Source organism: Polypterus senegalus, chromosome 4 (assembly GCF_016835505.1).
Source record: "Polypterus senegalus isolate Bchr_013 chromosome 4, ASM1683550v1, whole genome shotgun sequence".
Lineage (NCBI taxonomy): Eukaryota > Metazoa > Chordata > Cladistia > Polypteriformes > Polypteridae > Polypterus > Polypterus senegalus.
In genome coordinates this window covers 169,329,820-169,351,982 of record NC_053157.1, presented here as the reverse complement: position 1 = coordinate 169,351,982, position 22,163 = coordinate 169,329,820, and the positions used below count along the sequence as shown (strand labels likewise).

The 22,163-nt window shown below is 39.1% G+C and overlaps 1 protein-coding gene across 1 annotated transcript in view; it reads right to left on the bottom strand.

Moving 5' to 3' along the window:
- Positions 1–22,163, bottom strand: part of setd7 (SET domain containing 7, histone lysine methyltransferase) — an 80,839-nt gene that overhangs the window by 27,300 nt on the left and 31,376 nt on the right. Inside the window, exon 4 of the mRNA XM_039751657.1 lies at positions 3,152–3,341. Coding sequence (XP_039607591.1) covers positions 3,152–3,341 — 190 coding nt within the window. The remainder of the gene's footprint in view (positions 1–3,151; positions 3,342–22,163) is intronic.

The window sequence follows — 22,163 nt, the reverse complement described above, 5'->3', positions numbered from 1 at the left end:
AACTATGAATCTGTTCATTGTAAGCACATTCACTTAAGTTTTTCTCTGGTGCTCTAAAAGTATCATTTTGTATCTGATTCTGTTCCATGTACTCATAAAACAGATCCCATTTTATTGATGAGAAATCCTTCTCCTTAAAGTACATGGAAAATACATGTAATAAATTTGATTTTCTTTTTATTAAAACTTTCAAATTCCCAATTTTGCCAGCCAACAAACAGTGTCCCACAAATAGTTTCCATCTTATATGGTCTGACACATAATTCCTAAAAAAGTGAGGCATAATTTAAAATATTCAGGAAACCTTGAAAGGACAAAAAGAACAGGATTGTGTGTACCCTGACTATACTGTGACAATACCATTTTGCTGGGTGAGTCCACAGGTGCCAACTGACTTTTTACTTTGAAAGCCACAATATAAACAGTACCCTATTTCTGTCTTAATAACTAACCCATACCCCTCTTGATCTTAAACCATTTGAGTCTGTCTAGCTCAAATATCACTTCAACTTACCCTCACCCTGTCATTTAACTCTTCGTACAGAGGTGCCCTGTGCCCACACAAACAAGGCTTTCCTCTGGGTTCTACCCCACTCCCTGCTTCACATTCTCCACAGCTGTCCAAACAGCTGGTACACTCCACTTGCAACCTGTAGAACATGCACATTCATAGCAAGAGATGGTGTAAAAATGCTTTGTGCTTTTATTTTCAAACAAAATGTTCCAAATACAAAAATAAAGTGCAGTGCAAAATCCTCTGTCCATAAAAAATAAATAGTCCATAATAAAAATGGTGTTCAAAGAGGAGGTTAAAAGTCACTATAAAAAACACATTAAAAATCCAATGATTAAAATAAGGTTAAAAACACTACCAGAACCTGTCAATTAAAACCAATACGAGCTTTGATGATTCCTTCTGCAATCTGACATTCTTCTGCCAACCCAATCAGGTCTCCTCAATAGGAGATGTCCTCCAGCAAGCGCTGCTTGCCTCCACACTATTGCACCAGTTCAGCCACAATCCTGCCCCTCTTTGTTTTATTTCATTCGCATTTCCTCTCAAATTAACCTCCAGGCTTCTCTCTCTTTTTGGACATATTTCTGATGAGAGTACTTTATACTTCAGAAAAGGTATCCTAATTATGAACCCCAATGTGCTAATGAAGAAATCAGCTAAATTTTGCTAATCTATAAGTGAATGCCATCTCCTCCAATTACCTCCTCAACCCCCTGTGGCTGGTTGACCATGCTACCACAGGCACATGAGACTCATTCAATACCATCCAGTCATTCCTTTTAAGGGGTAAACTCAAAGATATGCAGGTGGATGAGTCTACCGTGTCCTGGATCATGAACTATCTGTTGGGCAGAACGCAGCAACACTACAAGGAACAGTCCTGTCTCCTTTTCTCTTCATTCTGTATGCTCTCGACAACAAATATAACTTTTGCAGCAGCAAGAGCCTCTATGTCTTGTCACTATTCAAGGAGTGCAAGCAGAGTTGGTCCACTCTTACAAATACTTAGGGGTCCACATTAATGACAGGTCAGGTTGAACTAGTCTCGGAACACACAGAAACTATATAAGAAAGGGCAGAGTAGGCTCTTTTTCCTTAGGAGACTGTGTTCCTTTAATATATGAAGTGGCATCCTTCACATCTTCTATAACTCTGTGATGGCCAGTGTAATTTTCAATGTTGTGGTGTGCTGGGGTGGAAACATCACTTCAAGAGAGACCCACTGAATCAACAAGCTAATTAAAAGGGCAAGCTCAGTTACAGAATGTACTCTTGACCCCCAGATGTATTGGCGAAGAAGAGAGTTAAAACAAACTGAGTGCCATAATGAGCAATGCTGCACATCCTCTCTCTGATATACCAATACAGATGACTTTCAGCCAATGAATTATTCAGCGTAAGTGTGTCAAGAAATGCTACTGGGGCTCCTTTATACCAACAGCTATATGTCTGCCTCACTGTGTCTGTGACAGTCAAGTCAGAATTTTTCTTTCTTTTTTTTTTAAACTTTCTTGCTTTATAGTCACACTGCTGAGTGTGTATTTATTTATTTAAAGTGCTTCTGTAAAAAGCCAAATTTCCTCCTGGAGACAAACAAAGTTCTTTTCTTTTCTAGTTGCCCAAGTAAAGCTAGGATTTTTTTTTTTAACCAACGTACATGTAACAACCTAAGTCAAAATATATATTTTAAAAACCTCAGGATAGACCCAGATAAATGAGGGTTACAGCACTCAGTTTATCTGGGTCAGGACTTTTTACCAATAAAAGAGGGAGAGAGGCGAGTCTTCAATTCAAAATATCCTTCCCATGAGGCATTACATTTACTTATTTGACAGATGCCTTTATCCAAGGCGACTTACGACATTTATGATAATATTGGTTACATATCTTTTGGTTTTCTAAATGGAGCACAGGCAGGTCAAGTGATTTGCTCATTGTTAAACAGTGTCAGTACCAGCATTTGAACCCTCAAACTCATGGTTTTAAGTCCAAAGCTTTAACCACTAAACCACACTGCCTACTTAAGGTTTCCTATTTATGTGCATGCCGATAATTCTGGAAGTAATTTGTTAACAATATTTTAGCAAAAATGCATGAGTTTTGCATGTTTTGAGCATACTGCCATATAATGGATATCTGGATTATGAAACACAATGCAAGAGTTTTTTTCTTTTCTTCTATGGATGTTTTTAACATTATTTGTTTTTGTGCAGAGCTGGTCACTATTGCCTTCTATTATGAAAACACTACAAAGTACACTGGGTAAATAACATAAAATGTTTTTCGTGGAGTTTTCCTTTACAAATAAGGAAACCTATTAATTTAGTGTATCATCAAAAAAAAATTACTGCATGACATAGTTCCTGTCCAATGTATTAAAAAACACAACTTGTGGATAAAACTGCTTTTTGTACTGTGCTAAAAAGTAACAAATTCAAATATATTGTTATATGTATTATAACACAATGGTTTTGATAATTGAAATTAATTTTAATATCCTCTTTTTGCCTTTATTAAAAAAATACATACCCACGACTACTTTTTTAAATTACAACAAAACTGCTACTCTGACAAAATACCTGTTTTAAAAGATTAAGTACATACAAAAGAGATCTTTTGATTTTTAAGACTTACCACTGGCATTTATGTTAAATTGAGGGTGTCCATTTTCCACAACTAAAATAGTTGCTTGTCGAGCCTCTATCATCTCCCCATCTATGAACTTCCCATGAAGTGCTGTTGTACCATTAGGGTACACATAAGCAATCTTACTTCCAGTCATCTCACCTTCTTCGTTCACCTCTCCAAACATACTACCTCCATCCTGTGAGAAAAACACAGAAACAAATGAACTTAAAAGAAATGGCTTAGAGGGAAAACTGATTTTTCAACCTTATAATAAATGTATTTTTATGAAAGAAAAAAAAAAAACTTTACGCAATTACTTTGTCTGTATATCTGTGCAATTTCTGCATACTATAGGCAAATCTTTTACAAAACAAACTTCCTCATATCCCAGATTCTATAAGCAAGTGTTTGAACATGAATAAAACAACAGAATACCAAGTACTTTTTATTAGTTACTAGCAGAATACCCTCGCTTCGCAGCGGAGAAGTAGTGTGTTAAAGAAGATACGAAAAAGAAAAGGAAAAATTTGAAAAACAACGTAACTTGATTGTTAATGTAATTGTTTTGTCATTGATATGAGTGTTGTTCTCATATCTATATATCTCTATATATATATATATCTCTATATATATATATATCTATATCTCTATATCTATATATATATATATATATATATATAAACTGCTCAAAAAAATTAAAGGAACACTTTGAAAACACATCAGATCTCAATGGGAAAAAGAAATCCTCCTGGATATCTATACTGATATAGACTGGGTAATGTATTAGGGACGCAAGGATGCCACATCGTTTGATGGAAATGAAAATGATCAACCTACAGAGCCCTGAATTCAAAGACGCCCCAAAAATCAGAGTGAAAAAATTATGTGGCAGGCTAGTCCATTTTGCCAAAATTGAATTGCAGCAACTCAAAATTTATGCAGCACTTTGTATGGCCCCTGTGTTCTTGTATACATGCCTGACAACATCGGTGCATGCTTCTAATGAGATGACAGATGGTGTTGTGGGGGATCTCCTCCCAGATCTGGACCAGGGCATCACTGAGCTCCTGGACAGTCTGAAGTGCAACCTGGTGGCATTGGATGGACCAAAACATAATGTCCCAGAGGTGTTCTATTGGATTTAGGTCAGGAAAGTGTGGTGGCCAGTCAATGGTATCAATTCCTTCATCCTCCAGGAACTGCCTGCATACTCTCACCACATGAGGCCAGGAATTGTCGTGCACCAGGAGCCACTGTACCAGCATAGGGTCTGACAATGGGTCCAAGGATTTCATCCTGATACCTAATGGCAGCCACGGTGCCTTTGTCAAGCCTGTAGCGGTCTGTGTGACCCTCCATGGATATGCCTCCCCAGACAATCATTAACCCACCACCAAACTGCTCATGCTGAATGATGTTACAGGCAGCATAATCTCCATGGCTTCTCCCGACCCTTTCACTTCTGTCACGTGCTCAGGGTGAAGCTGCTCTCATCTGTAAAAAGCACAGGGCACCAGTGATGCATCTGCCAATTCTGGTATTCTATGGCGAATGCCAATCGAGCTGCATGCTGCTGGGCAATGAGCTCAGGGCCCATTAGAGGACATGGGGCCCTTGGGTCACCCTCATGAAGTCTTTCTGGTTGTTTGATCAGAGACATTCACACCAGTGGCCTGCTGGAGGTCATTTTGTAGGGCTCTGGCAGTGCTCATCCTGTTCCTCCTTGTCCAAAGGAGCAGATACTGGTCCTGCTGATGGGTTGTGGACCTTCTATGGCCCTCTCCAGCTCTCCTAGAGTAACTGCTTGTCTCCTAGAATCTCCTCCATGCCCTTGATACTGTGCAGGGAGACACAGCAAACCTTCTGGCAATGACACGTATTGATGTGCCATCCTGGAGGAGTTGGACTACCTGTGCAACCTCTGTAGGGTCCAGGTATCGCCTCATGCTACCAGTAGTGACACTGACTGTAGCCAAATGCAAAACTAGTGAAGAAACAGTCAGAAAAGATGAGGAGGGAAAAATGTCAGTGGCCTCCACCTGTTAAACCATTCCTGTATTGGGGGTCATCTCATTGTTGCCCCTCTAGTGCATCTGTTGTTAATTTCATTAACACCACAGCAGCTGAAACTGATTAACAACCCCTCTGCTACTTAACTGACCAGATTAATATCCCATAAGTTTCATTGACTTTATGCTATACTCTGATTAAAAAGTGTTCCTTTAATTATTTTGAGCAGTGTATATATATATATATATATAATATACCCGCGCTTGGCAGCGGAGAAGTAGTGTGTTAAAGAAGGAAAGAGAAAGAAAAGGAAACATTTTGAAAATAACGTGACATGATTGTCAATGTAATTGTTTTGTCACTGTTATGAGTGTCGCTGTGATATATATATATATATATATAGCAAAATACCAGCGCAGAGTGATGTCATGTGTTAAAGAAGTTATGAAAAGAAAAGGAAACATTTTAAAAATAATGTAACATGATTGTCAAAGTAATTGTTTTGTGTATTTGGCGGCAGCGTCACAAAGTTTTTTGTCTAGCTGCATCAGAAAATGTACCACGACGTCTGACACGCCTCCTTTTTAGTGTTTTCTCACAGCTTGGATTGCTGCTGTCATATATAAAAACACACACACACACACACAAACATACATATATACATACATATCTTCATATCTACATATCTATATACATATCTACATATACACATACCTATCTGCATCATATATATACATACATACATACATACACACACACAAATTATATATATGTGTGTATGTGTGTGTGTGTGTATATATATATATATATATATATATATATATATATATATATATATATATATATATATAATGTAGATAGTGTGTGTATATATATATATATATATATATATATATATATATACACATACATACATATATATACACATACATATACTTGTGTGTATGTTTGTATGTGTCTATATGTGTGTGTATAGCTTTGGTCACTGAGTGCAAGGGAAAAATAATAAAATATAGTCTATAAGTTATTAAACAGTAAAACATTAACGTTTTAAGAAGTACAGGTACATTGAGCACTACTGGAGTGGTTTCAGGTAAACTACATTTTAAAGACTGTGTAACACAACAGGTAAGTAACTAACAGCAGCTAAAATGTATATGGATCATCTCTCGGTAGTAGATCCCTTTTGAAAGGCGCTACACGACGGCTGTGGTATAGAAATTACATTTTCTATGTGAGCGTTCAAATTTGTGCCTCTGGTAATGTGCCTTACCGGCATTTAAAGAAAATTAGTTTTGTGTCCTCTGCACTGTTAAGAGAAAGGCTTTGGTTTGGGATAAAAGGTGTAAAGAAAAGAAAGTTGCCTTTTTCTTTTATATAGTATAGAGAGATGTGTTAAGCTGGCGTTATGATCGCCTTTTGGGGACAGTCGCGGTGGGTCTTGTGTAGACTGGTGAGGCGCCCCTGCCATTAATCAGCTGTGATGGCACTGTCAGTCCTCCACTCGTGTGCGTGTCTTCATAATCCGAGTGAGGACCTCATAATCGTATCGTGCAAAAGAAAGTGTGAATCGCCTTAATATTATTTTTCCGTGGTGTAGAAAAGGGGTCCGTGTTTGCACTTGTCTGGGCTATAGCGCAGGGGAGGATGAAAAAATTAAAAGTGCTCACTTTGACTTAAGGCAGAAGCGCAGTCAGCGTCTCAAAGGCCGGCACAGCTATGCACGCGCTGGCTGCTCGACTTTTGCTGGGCAGGAGACCACAGTTTTGCAGACACGTTCATGATATCAAAAGTCTCAGCTCTTTGGAGGTCATTCATATATTATATATATAGCAAAATCCCGCTCGCAGCGAGAAGTAGTGTGTTAAAGTAATGAAAAGAAAAGGAAACATTTTAATAATAACGTAACATGATTGACATTGTCATGAGTGTTGCTGTCATATATATGCCTGCCTAAATAAGTCACCCTCGCTTTGCTCTTACTTTATTTACCGTTCATTTAATCATGGCTATTGGCGGAAAAATTATAAAATGGAAGGAGGATGGCTTTACCAAAACAATTATTGATGGCGAATCGATTATTCATAAAGCTTGAATTGGTGATCTGTTTTTCTGTGTTAACCTCATATTTTTCATACTTCTTCTCAAACTAAGGTGGTGCGAGGGTAAAATGAATCGGGATGCGCTGATCAATGTAATCGTGTACCAGGAAATCATGCATTGACAAAAGCTCCCTTTGCTTGTAATGCAAAGTGTGATTAAATGCATTATTTTTAACGCGTTATGGAGCACATGCATCAAGCTTCTCAGCTGTGCTTGTGCTAAGAAAAGGAAAGATTTTAAAAATAACGTAACACGATTGTCAATGTGACCTTTTGTAAGTAGTGCCTGGAGGATTCAGTGTGGAGAAACTCGAGAGATAGCGTGTGTATTAACTTGTGGATTTTTCTGTGAGTATTTGGTGGCAGTCTGAAGTTGCTTGAAGAGCGGCATTAGCTGAGCTCAGCTCAGACCGAAATTAGATGAATGGGAGGGAGATGATGGCGTGACTCCCCACCGCCTTAACTGTCAATCCCCCACAAACACAGTCTCGGAATTTGCATAAGCACACCCCTTCACCTACAATTTTAACTTAGTTACAAAGTGATCAAAACTCTCGTTTATATCCTGCGTCCTCTCATTAAACTTGTATCCCGCATTACCTGTGGGCATGTGAAACGCCAGCGTAGCCTGTCTATGAACTTAATTTAAAGTTTAGGTTTACACCTTTCTTTCTTTCCGAGGCAGCAACACTCATGAATATGGTAGTATATGTCACTCACTCGCTTCTTATTGTTTTTCGCTGCCTTCTCAATTATATACTGCATGTTTTCTTAAGCGCTTTTTGGAGGTCTTCCTGGTTTTCTACGCACTGCGTTGACAATCAGTTCACGTGATTACGTGGGAGGCGTGATGATGTCACACGAAACTCCGCCCCCCCACGTCATTCCAGCTCAACTCCATTACAGTTAATGGAGAAAAATACCTTCCAGTTATGACCATTAGGCGTAGAATTTCGAAATGAAACCTGCCCAACTTTTGTAAGTAAGCTGTAAGGAATGAGCCTGCCAAATTTCAGCCTTCTACCTACACGGGAAGTTGGAGAATTAGTGATGAGTCAGTGAGTGAGTGAGTGAGTGAGTGAGGGCTTTGCCTTTTATTAGTATAGATATGTCACTAATATATTAAGAACAATTACGCTTTTTTATGCCATCTACGGAAGTGTTGAAGCAATGCATTTTACAGTACAGTGCTAACATTACTACTACAATAGAGCCAGCCTTGGATAATACAGCTTATCGCTTCTGTAATCACAGATATGTATCTTGCAGGTGTCTTTGTCTTTGTTCAAGTTAGTACATTTCCATCTCAAAAACAAGTCAGTACCACATAATTCCCACCCCTCCAAATGGTTAATGGTTACCACATTTTGCTTGTGTATGAAAGTTTAATAAATTAATTTTTGGAAATGCAGCATGTTGTCATCAATACATTTCAATAATGCAGCCCCAGATTTTTACACACAAATTCATGTATATTCAAATAATATACTTTAAGTATATAATATACTTAATTATTGGCTGTCAGTGAGCCTGGAATTAAACATATTCAGTTTCCATGCAACTGCATTCATAATTTCTTATTAGCAAGAAACAAATATGGCAGTTATAATGATTTTAGACACCAAGAGGCATTATGGAGCAATTTTATAATGTAAAAAACATACAGCAGGTCTTCTGTCTTTGGCCCTGAATTGCCTAGGTGAGCGTGTTGTTCACTCATCCCCCTTCCAATTACTTTATTTTAGTATAGTGTTTAATTCTGTAAACATAGCCACAGGGGATGCACAAACCAGTGTGTTTCTTTGTGCTGGTCCGAAGCCCGTGTAAATGGGGAGGGTTACATCAGGAAAGGCATCCGGTGTAAAATTTTGCCAAATCAATATACAGACAACAGCACAAATTTCCATACTGGATCGGTCAAACCCCGGGTTAACAACGACTGCCACCACTACTGTTAGTCAACAGGGTGCTGACGGAATTTGGGCTACTGCTGGCCGAAGAAGAAAAAGGAGAAGAAGAGGGGGGAGACGTGTCCAGAGGCAGGAGGAGAGGAGGAAGGTAAAGAGAGTGGAACTGAGGGTAGGAACTTTTAATGTTGGCAGTATGACTGGTAAGGAGAGAAACTTAGCAGATATGATAGAGAGAAGGAATGTTGATATATTGTGCGTGCAAGAGACTAAATGGAAGGGGAGTAAGGCCAGGTGGATCAGAGGTGGATTTAAATTGTTATATCATGGTGTAGATGGTTATGAGAAATGGAGTAGGGGCTATTCTGAAGGAACAGTATGTCAAGAGTGTGTTGGAGGAGAAAAGAGTGTCAGACAGAGTAATGATTATGAAGCTGGAAATTGGAATTGTGATTATGAATGTTGTTAGTGCATATCAAATCATATCTTCTTTCTCACCCATTGCACACCCAACTTGCTGCCCCGCAAGGGTGAGAAAGAAAATTTTTGGAGTGAGTTGGATGAAGTGATAAACAGTGTACCCAAGAGACAGAAAGTTGTAATTTCAATGGACATGTTGGTGATTGGAACAGAGGAGACGAGGAAGTGATGGGTAGGTATGGTGTCAAGGAGAGGAATGAAGAAGGTCAGAGGATAGTGGATTTTGCCAAAAGGATGGACATGGCTGTGGTGAATACGTATTTTAAGAAGTGGGAGGAACATAGGGTGACGTACAAGAGTGGAGGAAGATGCACACAGGTAGATTACATCCTTGCAGAAGAGTCAATCTGAAGGAGATTGAAGACTGCAAAGTGGTGGCAGAGGAAAGTGTTGTTAAGCAGCATAGGATGATAGTCTGTAGGATGACGTTGGAGATCAAGAAGAGGAAGAGAGTGAGGGCAGAGCTAAGGATCACATGATGTAATTTGAAAAAGAAAGACTGCAAGGTTGAGTTTAAGGAGAAGGTGAGACAGGCACTGGGTGGTAGTGAAGAATTACCAGACAGTTGGGAAACTACAGCAGATGTAGTAAGGGTGTCAGCAAGAAGGGTGCTTGGCGTGACATCTGGACAGAGCAAAGAGGAAAAGGAAACCTGGTGGTGGAACGGGGAAGTACAGGAGAGTATACAGAGGAAGGATGGCAAAGAAGAAGTGGGATAGTCAGAGAGATGCAGAAAGTAGACAAGAGTACAAGGACATACGGCACAAGGTGAAGAGAGAGGTGGCGAAGTCTAAAGAAATGGTGTATATAGAATTATACAGTGGTGTGAAAAACTATTTGCCCCCTTCCTGATTTCTTATTCTTTTGCATGTTTGTCACACAAAATGTTTCTGATCATCAAACACATTTAACCATTAGTCAAATATAACACAAGTAAACACAAAATGCAGTTTTTAAATGATGGTTTTATTATTTAGGGAGAAAAAATCCAAACCTACATGGTCCTGTGTGAAAAAGTAATTGCCCCCTGAACCTAATAACTGGTTGGGCCACCCTTAGCAGCAATAACTGCAATCAAGCGTTTGCGATAACTTGCAATGAGTCTTTTACAGTGCTCTGGAGGAATTTTGGCCCACTCATCTTTGCAGAATTGTTGTAATTCAGCTTTATTTGAGGGTTTTCTAGCATGAACCGCCTTTTTAAGGTCATGCCATAGCATCTCAATTGGATTCAGTTCAGGACTTTGACTAGGCCACTCCAAAGTTTTCATTTTGTTTTTCTTCAGCCATTCAGAGGTGGATTTGCTAGTGTGTTTTGGGTCATTGTCCTGTTGCAGCACCCAAGATCGCTTCAGCTTGAGTTGACGAACAGATGGCCGGACATTCTCCTTCAGGATTTTTTGGTAGACAATAGAATTCATAGTTCCATCTATCACAGCAAGCCTTCCAGGTCCTGAAGCAGCAAAACAACCCCAGACCATCACACTACCACCACCATATTTTACTGTTGGTATGATGTTCTTTTCTGAAATGCTGTGTTCCTTTTACGCCAGATGTAACGGACATTTGCCTTCCAAAAAGTTCAACTTTTGTCTCATCAGTCCACAAGGTATTTTCCCAAAAGTCTTGGCAATCATTGAGATGTTTCTTAGCAAAATTGAGACGAGCCCTAATGTTCTTTTTGCTTAACAGTGGTTTGTGTCTTGGAAATCTGCCATGCAAGCCATTTTTGCCCAGTCTCTTTCTTATGGTGGAGTCGTGAACACTGACCTTAATTGAGGCAAGTGAGGCCTGCAGTTCTTTAGACGTTGTCCTGGGGTCTTTTGTGACCTCTCGGATGAGTCGTCTCAGCGCTCTTGGGGTAATTTTGGTCAGCCAGCCACTCCTGGGAAGGTTCACCACTGCTCCATGTTTTTGACATTTGTGGATAATGGCTCTCACTGTGGTTCGCTGGAGTCTCAAAGCTTTAGAAATGGCTTTATAACCTTTACCAGACTGATAGATCTCAATTACTTCTGTTCTCATTTGTTCCTGAATTTCTTTGGATGTTGGCATGATGTCTAGCTTTTGAGGTGCTTTTGGTCTACTTCTCGTGTCAGGCAGCTCCTATTTAAGTGATTTCTTGATTGAAACAGGTGTGGCAGTAATCAGGCCTGGGGGTGGCTACGGAAATTGAACTCAGGTGTGATACACCACAGTTAGGTTATTTTTAACAAGGGGCAATTACTTTTCACACAGGGCCATGTAGGTTTGGATTTTTTCTCCCTAAATAATAAAAACCATCATTTAAAAACTGCCTTTTGTGTTTACTTGTGTTATATTTGACTAATGGTTAAATGTGTTTGATGATCAGAAACATTTTGTGAGACAAACATGCAAAAGAATAAGAAATCAGGAAGGGGGCAAATAGTTTTTCACACCACTGTATATGAGAGGTTGGACACTAAGGAGGGAGAAAAGGACCTGTACTAATTGGCTAGACAGAGGGGCCGAGCTGGGAAAGATATGCAGCAGGTTTGGGTAATAAAGGATGAAGATGAAATGTACTCACAAGCGAGGAGAGTGCATGAACAGATGGAAAGAGTACTTTGAGAGTCTTATGAATGAAGAGAACGAGAGAGAAGAGGTTGGAAGATGTGGAGATAGTGAATCAAGAAGTGCAACGGATTACCAAGGAGGAAGTAAGGACAGCTATGAAGAATGGAAAAGCCATTGGTCCAGATGACATACCTGTAGAAGCATGGAGGTGTTTACGAGAGATGGCAGTGGAGTTTTTAAAACAGATTGTTTAATGGAATCTTGGAAAGTGAGAGGATGCCTGAGAAGTGGAGAAGAAGTGTACTGATGCCAATATTTAAGAATAAGGGGGGTGTGCAGGACTATACCAACTACAGGGGGATAAAATTGGTGAGCCACAGCATGAAGTTATGGGAAAGAGTAGTGGAAGCTAAGTTAAGAAGTGAGGTGATGATTAGTGAGCAGCAGTATGGTTTCATGCCAAGAAAGAGCACCACATTGATGGAGAAGTTTAGAGAAGGGCAGAAGGAGTTGCATTGCGTCTTTCTGAACCTGGAGAAAGCATGTGACAGGGTGTTGTTGTATTGTATGAGGACGTCGGAAGTGGCAGAGAAGTATGTAAGAGTTGTACAGGATATACTGTATTCGAGGGAAGTGTGACTGTGGCAAGGTCTGCAGTAGGAGTGACAGATGCATTCAAGTTGGAGGTGGGATTACATCAGGAATCGGCTCTGAGCCCTTTCTTACTTGCAATGGTGATGGACAGGCTGACAGGCAAGATTAGACAGGAGTCCCAGTAGACTATGATGTTTGCCGGTGACATTGTGATCTGTAGAAATAGTATGGAGCAGGTTGAGGAGACCCTGGAGAGATGGAGATATGCTCTAGAGAGGAAAGGAATGAAGGTCAGTAGGAACAAGACAGAATACATGTGTGTAAATGAGAGGGAGGTTAGTGGAATGGTGAGGATGCAGGGAGTAGAGTTGGCAAAGGTGGATGAGTTTAAATACTTGGGATCAACAGTACAGAGTAATGGGGATTGTGGAAGAGAGGTGAAAAAGAGAGTGCAGGCAGGGTGGAATGGGTGGAGAAGTGTCAGGAGTGAACTGTGACAGACGGATATCAACAAGAGTGAAAGGTAAGGTCTACAGGACAGTAGTGAGACCAGCTATGTTACAGTGCATCCGGAAAGTATTCACAGCGCATCCCTTTTTCCACATTTTGTTATGTTACAGCCTTATTCCAAAATGGATTAAATTCATTTTTTTCCTCAGAATTCTACACACAATACCCCATAATAACATGAAAAAAGTTTACTTGAGGTTTTTGCAAATTTATTAAAAATAAAAAACTGAGAAATCACATGTACATAAGTAACATAACAAAATGTGGAAAAGGTGATGCGCTGTGAATACTTTCCAGATGCACTGTATATGGGTTGGAGATGGTGGCACTGACCAGAAAGCAGGAGACAGAGCTAGAGGTGGGAGAGTTAAAGAGGCTAAGATATGCACTGGGTGTGACAAAGATGGATAGGATTAGAAATGAGTACATTAGAGGGTCGGCTCAAGTTGGACGGTTGGGAGACAAAGTCAGAGAGGTGAGATTGCGTTGGTTTGGACATGTGCAGAGGAGAGATGCGGGGTATATTGGGAGAAGGATGCTAAGGATAGAGCTGCCAGGGAAGAGAAAAAGAGGAAGGCCTAAGAGAAGGTTTATGGATGTGGTGAGAGAGGACATGCAGGTGATGGGTTTAACAGAACAAGATGCAGAGGACAGAAAGATATGGAAGAAGATAATCCGCGGTGGCGACCCCTAATGGGAGCAGCCGAAAGAAGAAGTTTAATTCTGTACCAGTTTGTAACCATGAATCCTTCTTTCCTATATTGTATCATATGATGGGGTACTTTATTAATCTTTCACAAATATTTTACAAAAATCAATATAAATACTATATAGTAAGCCATGTTCCCTACATAGCAAAGTTTCTCCTTTGTTATTCCTAATGCATTTTAGCTGCTCCTTGAGCACTCCAGAATTCCTTAAATACTAAAAGAATTCTGTAGTGCTGCTGTTTGCATATTTAGCAGTATTCTTCCACTAATTCCTTTTGACAGTTCTAATTTCCATCTTAAATGTTTGCTGTCAACTGCTGCAGTCATTTTATAGTTATATTGACTTCAAAACCTATAGCACATCAGAACAACAAAATCAGCTGTTGACAGGCAGATTACCTTTTTTGTTGTAAACTGCTTTAAGTATTTTCACCACCAGATGGCCTCTGGAAGTTGAAATGAACAGGGCTGAGAAGAATTTAAAAAAGCAGGCATTGAATGCATGGAATGCAATTAACCAACTGTATATTCTGTTAAGGAATATATATTTTTGGGCAGAATTTGTTTTAATCAGAAGGATGCACTAGAAGCACTGATATGCTTAGTACATAAATTAAAATTAGTTTTAAAATACAAATGACCAGTTAGTAGCAAGCATATATGCTTTATGCTGCACAGTATATACAAGTAATTAAAGAATACTACATACCAGTATTTTAGATATTTAGATTTGTTTACATACATATGGAGTCAATTTTCCATTAACAATCAATCTGCTAGTATTAAACTAAAATAGCAAGGTTGAGTTTATTTAAATTTTGGTCTGAATGAAATTGTGGTTTTTACATTGTGCAAGCAGTGGTTAGTGATGTTTCCAATTACTTCAGCTACATGAGCATGTATGTCATTAGTGATTGCTGTTCATGTTGTCCACATCTTCCACCCAAACAGAGTGGAAAGATACAGGAAAAAGTCATTTTTAGAATATGCACTATATAAAGGAATTTTGTGATCCAAGGGGTTTTGATGCACAACTTACCTGCACATACTCACCCCAGATACCAAATTCCAAAGGAAAGATGCTGCTGCAATGACACATTCCAAAAAGAAGCATTTTTTAAAAACATTAATCCCTCTCCTTTTATGTTAATTTTTTACAGTTAAAACATTCCAATATAATGAATGGATGGTTTTAGTTTTTACCCCTGAGTGTGTATTTCACGGTAGTTTGCCTTTTACTGAATAACTAACATAGGCTTGTAAGATTGATTTGTATTAAAATATATAATGAACTGTATAGAGTGTATGTTTTAGAAGAAATACGTACAGTTAATATAAAGGTGTAGTTTTATTGTAAATGTTGGAAAGTACAGGAAGTATGGGAATAAAAAGTAGTTGATTAATCATTACTTTGTATGCAATACGTAGGTGCTCCAGAAGTCTGTTCTGCAACAAGCATTAAACTCTTTAAAGAGGAATTGGGCCAAATTACTGCTGTATTGTCAAGTCTGCAGTTTACCTGCCCAATTAGTCTATTTTTGATTGGTTTCTACAGGTTATCTACTGAAGAGACCTAGTAAACTTTAAGCTTGACATAGGGTGCAAAATAACCTAGCACTGGCACTGTTTGCAAGTTTTAGTTTTTGGGTTTAAAAAAGCCATTCTGAGCTATTTTTCAATCGCCCCATTCACTCTATTAGTGTGCTTTTCACCCATCGGGAAACCTCCTACATTGCCATTGATGGTGAACACCCATTCCATCATTCTCAATTCCCCAAGGGGGAAAGCAAAACCCATTTTCCAGTGTGCCAGTGTGTATATGGAAGGTATTGGGCTTTTTTCTTGTGCAACAATGTGGGTTTTGAAATTTTTTTGGGTGAACATTTTTCCAAGACATGCCAATCCTTGTTGTGTAGGATGTAGAGTGACAGTTTTCTGACCATATAGTTACATACAGTTACTACAATTTAACTAAGGAAAGGTTATCATAGGAAATATCAGTTTGGTCAAGTTTAATGTGTTAATAATACAAGTCTTGTAATAAAGTTCTTTAAACTGTATGAAACATGTTATGAGTGGATTAACATGTGAGCAGGGGCAGGCTTAATCATTAGGCAAGAGCCTAGGATGCCAAAGTAGCTCAGAGCCCCATGATAAAATGCATTAATGATTTTTTTTATTTAAAACATTAAATGTGTGGTTATAGTTGTTAATTTCAAAGGCCTTCTGTCAACTTACAAAATGGCTAAATAAAGAGGATTGTTGTGTAGGAGAGTCAATTAGATACCAATATGTTCTACAAAAAAAGTTAATGACTATAAAATGAAACAAAGTTACTGAGTAGAGCAGAAAAATGAAAACAAGGAAGAAAGCAAAAAAAAAAATGTTGCAAAGCTCCAAAGGAGAATTTCTTTTTTCTTGAAATAACCTGCAGCTTGATACTACCATATGAACAGGGAAAGTCTACAGAGGGATAATTGTCTAGGTTTTAGCTGGTTGATTGCCGTTTTCTTGCATGTTCATTGTTAAAGAATATGAGTTTGCGCATGGTGATTTTATCAACAATGGATTTCATTTGTAGTAGGTGTCATTGTGGCTCTGTACATAAATTCCCATAAACAGCACTGTTTTACAAATGTAAATGTGTGCAGGTTAAAAGCAAATCTATAGAAATTTATTATTCCTGTACTTGCCAGACACGCAGCTCAGACTACCATCTTTCTTAGTGAATATGAATACTGATTTCAGGATTTTTAAGGCCACAAAACAAATTTTTCAATTTTTTTCGAGCTCATTTTGCTGTTAATGAGGACAATGTGCCAAACATTTTGCAACTGAAAGTAGTTTAACTCCTCCTTGGCAGCATTGCAAATTCAAAATACAATTATTAAAGTTTATTTTCATGATTTATACAGACTGCACATTGCTTAGGATTTATTGTTTCTCAAGGTTTGCAAACATACTAGTAGAGCACCATTATATGGGATCAATTTCAATTGTGCACAGGTCTTTAAACAAATGAAATTCTCTGTGCAGTTATCCCCCTTCGTTGTATCTTATTAATAACAACTGAAAATGAGCAGAGCAGACACCGAGGCAAACACTGAATAATCAAAGGCTGCAACTACTTTAGCATCAGACCCACTAATTAGCAAATAATTGATTAATGAAACAATTAGAATACTGGAAAAGTAGAATGAATTTTTTTTTTCCCAAAGTTAGTTTTTAAACTTCTACATTGTTCCCAAAATACAGAACACCTATATATATAATTCACTAAGGCAAGACACCCATGAAAAGGCAAGACAACCATGGAAAGCATGCCAGAAGGGGGCGTGGATTCACTAAGCCGCCGACAAGTGAGACACCTATGGCGCACGCAGGAAGGAGCAACGCCCACCAACTCCAAGACCATTGGATACGACGACAACTCGCAGGGCCACGCCCACCAACTCAGATGCGACGACACAGAAAAAATGGCGTCATTTACATTCGTCTGTCGTAGAGGCCACATGCAGTGCAGGTCAGGTTAATGTCATGTACCTCCGAGCTATGCTGACTGTTCATAGAGGCATGTTTCTCGCGGAGGTGAATCGCCATATGCAGCGTGTGAAACGGTTTGTGAGGGGTATCCCATGGGATCCTTAAAACAATCCTTTATAACTGAGGTTAAAGCACAATGAAGTGAGCAGTCTTTAAAAACCGAGTTTTCGGTTACAACGCACGACCACGTGCACCATAGCAAACTGTTTTACACGCTACATACAGCTATTCACATCCGCGACAAACATGAGTCTTCTTAGATGCTCCTGCAGGAACATGGAAGACGTTTTCCTGCCCACCAACACTCCTTTTTCACTGGCCGGCGTCTACCCTCGCTCTCTAGGCATTCACACTGCCTGCCCAATTGCCCGGACGCAAAAACTCGCCGACCACCCAGTTAGTCCCTTTCGTCTGTGGTAAGAGTCCACATGCACGTCTGAGCCACGCGACATTTGTTATGCCGCGGGTTCACCATTGTGTTGTATTTTGCTCTCTCCAGAGTTCCATCTTTTCATTCACTTACTGTTGTATTCTCACACCAACCCGTTTTAGACAACCGTGTCTTTCCAGAAGTGTTTAGCATTCAATAAATAATTATGCATGACATTGATCGTGTGTCTACCCGGCATGGGTATGTCGTTGAACTCCATTCTTGCTGCAAACCGTGGAATTCCCAAGTGCGACTCATACGCTCCCACTGGTTGCCTCCCAACCCTTTGTACACAACCCCCTCCCACCTCGTTACTACCGTGGTCGGGTGTCTTGGTGGATTATATATAGAAAAGCAGCCAAATCCGCACAGAGCAATGAAAAGTCTACGTCAGTCACAGGTACATCTGGACTGTGTAAAGACGACGACTCAAGTGACGAGTTGGAGGTGGGCACATGAGCGGGCAGTGCATACTGAACGAGAAATCAGCAGACTAGCATGACGGACGGAGCTGAATGGACGTCCTTCCCCTCTCCTTCCGTTCCACACTCTGCACCGTGCACCGCCATCCCTCCGTCTGGCAGGAGAAGGCACGAGGACGGTCCGCCAGTTTTCAGTCATGGACGATTGTGTGTTGGTTCGTTCCGTGCATTGTTACAATGTTGCTTTTCTTGCTGATTTATTACACTACCGATTTTTCAAATGTTAATTTTCTCCCTGTGCTTAAAAATCATTAAAAAACCAGCCTGATTATGCGGGTTGGCTAGTGGGAAATAATAGTTCACTTAATTAGCCCAGGAGTCTAATTGAAAACAGTGGGCCCTCAGGACCGAGTTTGAGACTCCCTGTTCAAGAGGCTACAGTAGCAAAAGGAGTTGGTACGTATGTTGGCAAGTCAAACAAACTATAAAGGGAAAAAAAAACCAAAAAACACTTTTGCTAGAAGTGTGACATCTATGCCCGAGTATAAAAAAAAGGAGGATAAAACACATGATGTTTCAAAGGATTCTGTAAATGACAATGTATTTTTTGTCATAAAGAGCATAGTTTGAAGTTTTGTAAATAAACTTAAAAAGAAAAAAAAAAATCACACAAACAGAAGCCAGATTTTCTGAACTCAAAGCACTTATGTTTTTGCTGTTTATCAGAGGGCCACTTAAGTTAATGTTGTCAGCAAAGATTTACCTGTCAGAGATGCTCATTGAAACACCATTTTGAATTTAGATGGGAAAGTAAAGGAATTGCCTCCTGCAATCAGTATATTGCTCAAATTGGACAGTGAAACTTTTTTTTGTTCTTTATTTCGCCTTATACAATTTCTTGTATTAGGAATTTGTTAGTTTTTGCATACCCCTTGGGGTCAGAGGGTCAGCCACTGTACAGCACCCCAGGAACATCTGCAGGTTAAGGGTTTTGCTCAAGGGCCCAGCAGAATAGAATGTTTTGGCAGTGACAGGGATTCAAACCAGCAACCTTCCAGATTCAATTCAATTCATTTTTGTATAGCCCAAAATCACACAAGAAGTCCCACAATGGGCTTCAACAGGCCCTGCCCTTTTGACAGCCCTCCAGCCTTGACGCTCTAAGAAGACAAGGAAAACTCCCAAAAAAACCCTTGTAGGGAAAACAATGGAAGAAACCTTGGGAAAAGGCAGTTCAAAGAGAGACCCCTTTCCAGGTTGGTTGGATGTGCAGTAGGTGTCAAAAATGGGGGTAAATACAATACAATACAATACACATAAAACAACACAAGTAATCCTCAATACAATATAATAATGCAATAGAAATATTACAAGTACAGAGTAGAATTCAACAGTAGATGATATCACATAGTACCATAATACGCATACCAGTGCAGGTCCTTAGTCTCAGAGCCACCACTCTGCTTGTGGTTGTACTGGGGCTTTGGACAGTAACTGTGCTCTTGTAATTGTTGCTGTTAAAGTGAAATCCAAGAAAATCAGTCACTTATATATACATACACACACACAAACACACATATACATATATAGTATATGCATACATACATACACAGTGGAACCTCGGGTCACGACCGTAATTCATTCTAAAACTCTGGTTGCAGCCCGATTTGGTCATGACCCAAACTAATTTCCCCCATAGGATTGTATGTAAATACAATTAATCCATTCCGGACAGTACAAACTGTATGTAAATATTTTTTTTAAAGATTTTTAAGCAGAAAAATAGTTAATTATACTAACACTACAAGAGTTCATGCTACAGCCTTACAGACTGCTTATTGTAAACACTTTTTGTTTAATGAATTTAAAGCACAGGGAAAAAAATGAACATTTGAAAAATCCGTAATTTAATAAACAACCAAGAAAAGTAACATTGCAACAATGCACACGCGCGCCTGTGTGTGTGTGTCTGTCTCTCATGCGTGTATCTCTCTTAAGCGTGCGCCTCTGTGTGTGTGTGTCTATTTTGTCTCTCTCTCGCGCCTGTCTGTCTTGCTTGCGCCTGTGTGTGTATCTGTCTCTCTCTCGTGTGTGTGTGTCTGTCTGTCTGTCGCGCCGGTGTGTTTGTCTGTCTCTCTCGTGCACGCACCTGTGTGTGTCTCTCTCTCTCTGCACACACAGGGAATGCACAGGAAGAGACTGAACACGGGCCATGTGGCCCCGCGCATGCGCACTTCACCAGAAGACACACACAGGGGTTTTATTAAAGAGGATATATATACACACATACATACATACATACATACATAACATAGTTAACTGTCAAATAATGTAAAGAGTATGCAACACGTGTTTCACCCATATTTGGGCTCATCAGGTGTACACACTCAACTGCACCCCTCACTGGGATCGAACCTCAGACTTTAATCTCCCTTTACATTAGTTCCACTGTTAAGGATGCGTTTGAGATGATCAGTGCATTATTTAAGAATTGTTATGAAAATGGTCCTTGTAGTGTTGTTTGAAGTTCTTCACATACAGTAAATGATTAGATATCTGGTATTGCTTGTGACTGTTAATTCATATGCAGAATTTGTCTTACCTGCACTCATAAGTGGAAACTTCATCAAAATGAAAATATGTGCTGCATGTGTTTGTCACATTAGTTATTGTATTATTAAAATTATTGTACTGTTATTATTGTAATTATTATTATTAAAATTCCTTCAAAAACTCATATTTAGTGTTTGCTTATTTGTTTTATTTAATGAAATATACTGTTTCAGTATCCCCACTAACAGTGTGTCTCTATAATTTTGCAGTGACAGTAATAGATTACATATTGGAGTGATTTGTCTCCAGCTTTAAAGCAGTGAGAGGATGAACGTAAATTTATGGCATTGTAAAATTTTACAATAATGACTCACTAATTCTATTTCTAATAAACTTACAGACCAGCTAGTTTTCTCACCATTAAAGACAGACTAGCTACAAGTACAGAGATAGCCATTTCAGATGAAACTTGTAGCTACCACTGTCAATGTGGAGTTTCTTCATTCTCCTAATGTCTTTTTGGAAGACGTGCAAGTTAAATTAAATGACAACAATCAATTGTGCCTGTATGAACAACTGTAGGTATGTGCCCTGCAACAGTGGCACCCCATTCAATCCTATTTCCTGCCTTATACAAAGTACCCCTAGGATAGACACTGTAGAGCAAAGTAAGCAAAAAAAAAAAAAAAAAAAAAAAAAAAAAAGCTAAATGGACCATCGTACTCGTGTCCGGTTCATTCACAAGAAGAATGCAAAGACCCTACTCTTATAAGAACTGCCTATTGTGTTTTTAAATTAAAAGCGAACAATCTCATTATCATTTCTAATTACCACCTTCAACAGCAAGATGCTAGATCTTGCAATTAAGTCAGATGCTTAAATGGTTGCAACTCCCAAATGACTGGTCACATCACTGTGTCATGTATTATAAAACACATACCATAATCCAGTGAAAGTGCCAATAACAAAAGCTTCTTATTTATTTTATTTTGAAAGAGGAGCAAGATTTTCAAGGTCTTTTAAAAGCTAAATAGTGCTGTATTTATTAAACAAAAGGCAAATTTCCCATATTCTCAAGCTGAATTTCAAGCCTTTTGCATATTACATTGATTGGGAAATTGTCCCTGTATTAATGACTGCGGGTGTATGCAGTCTTTTCTTTGATTGGTTCCTGCCTTGAGCCTGATCCTGTTTATATGGTCCTCAATGTGGCTGCAGAC